Genomic DNA, 802 nt, shown 5'->3' with positions numbered 1-802 from the left:
GCATGGGCTCGTGGGCCCCACAGGAACTCATAACGTGGAGGATCGCTGTTGGCAACCTGGCGGTACTCCAGGTACTTCATCGTCACAAAGTCTTTGGTGATGAGCTTCCTGGGCTCTCCGTAGATGAAGTGTTTTCTCCCAGCATATACTCGCATCATATTCAAGAATTTCCAGATATCTTCCTCAGCGGCACAGTTGCCCTTCACGAAGACCACACCCAGAACTGTCATCAAGAGACCGGTCTTAGGTAAGCCCCTACCATCCCACACTCTCCCATTGTTGGGCAGGTTCAGTTTGCTGACAAGGTCATAGGAGTGGGTGGTTGAATCGACTTCCTTCAAGTCAACTGCAAAGACAGCCTCGTGTTCAGAGGCTCTCTTGAGAATCTCGGCAAATCGGTTATGGTATCTTGGGTGGATAATCTTTCAGCATGTTTTCCTTCATGATGGGCTGCTTCATTTTATATTTATGCAGAAGGAACTGTTCCAACAAACTTGTCATGCTGTTCAGAGTATCACTGTAGGTGTTCTCGGTAGAAGATGAGACATCGGAGGAACCTGAATCTTCCTCATCTTGACTGGTATCTTCTTCATCAGATTTTGTGTCAGAAGTAGTTGAAAAAGTGCTGGTAGTAGATGGGGCTTCTGAAGACCCCTGGGAAGTGCTATTTGACACAGTAGCTGATGAGCTCTGTGAATTATCTTCTAAAAGAGAAGAGGTAGAGGGAAGCTCTTCCATTACTGCAGCGGGCTGAACTCCCTTTTGACTCTGGGGCTCATATTGGGCCTGGTGGCATTTCTCA

The 802-nt window shown here is 47.5% G+C and overlaps 1 protein-coding gene across 1 annotated transcript; it reads right to left on the bottom strand.

Moving 5' to 3' along the window:
* Positions 1-8: 8 nt before the first annotated feature.
* Positions 9-704, bottom strand: LOC104989947 (melanoma-associated antigen B5-like; the record flags this gene model as incomplete). The annotated part of the gene is given in 2 exon segments (XM_010841838.1): positions 9-425; positions 427-704. Coding segments are annotated over 2 exon segments (695 nt in total), but the record flags the coding sequence as incomplete, so codon positions are not given.
* Positions 705-802: the final 98 nt, after the last annotated feature.

The sequence above is a fragment of the Bison bison genome, unplaced genomic scaffold (genome assembly GCF_000754665.1).
Source record: "Bison bison bison isolate TAMUID 2011002044 unplaced genomic scaffold, Bison_UMD1.0 scf7180017477558, whole genome shotgun sequence".
NCBI lineage: Eukaryota > Metazoa > Chordata > Mammalia > Artiodactyla > Bovidae > Bison > Bison bison.
The sequence above is the reverse complement of the archived record's forward strand: the minus strand, read 5'-3'. Positions and strand labels throughout refer to the sequence as shown.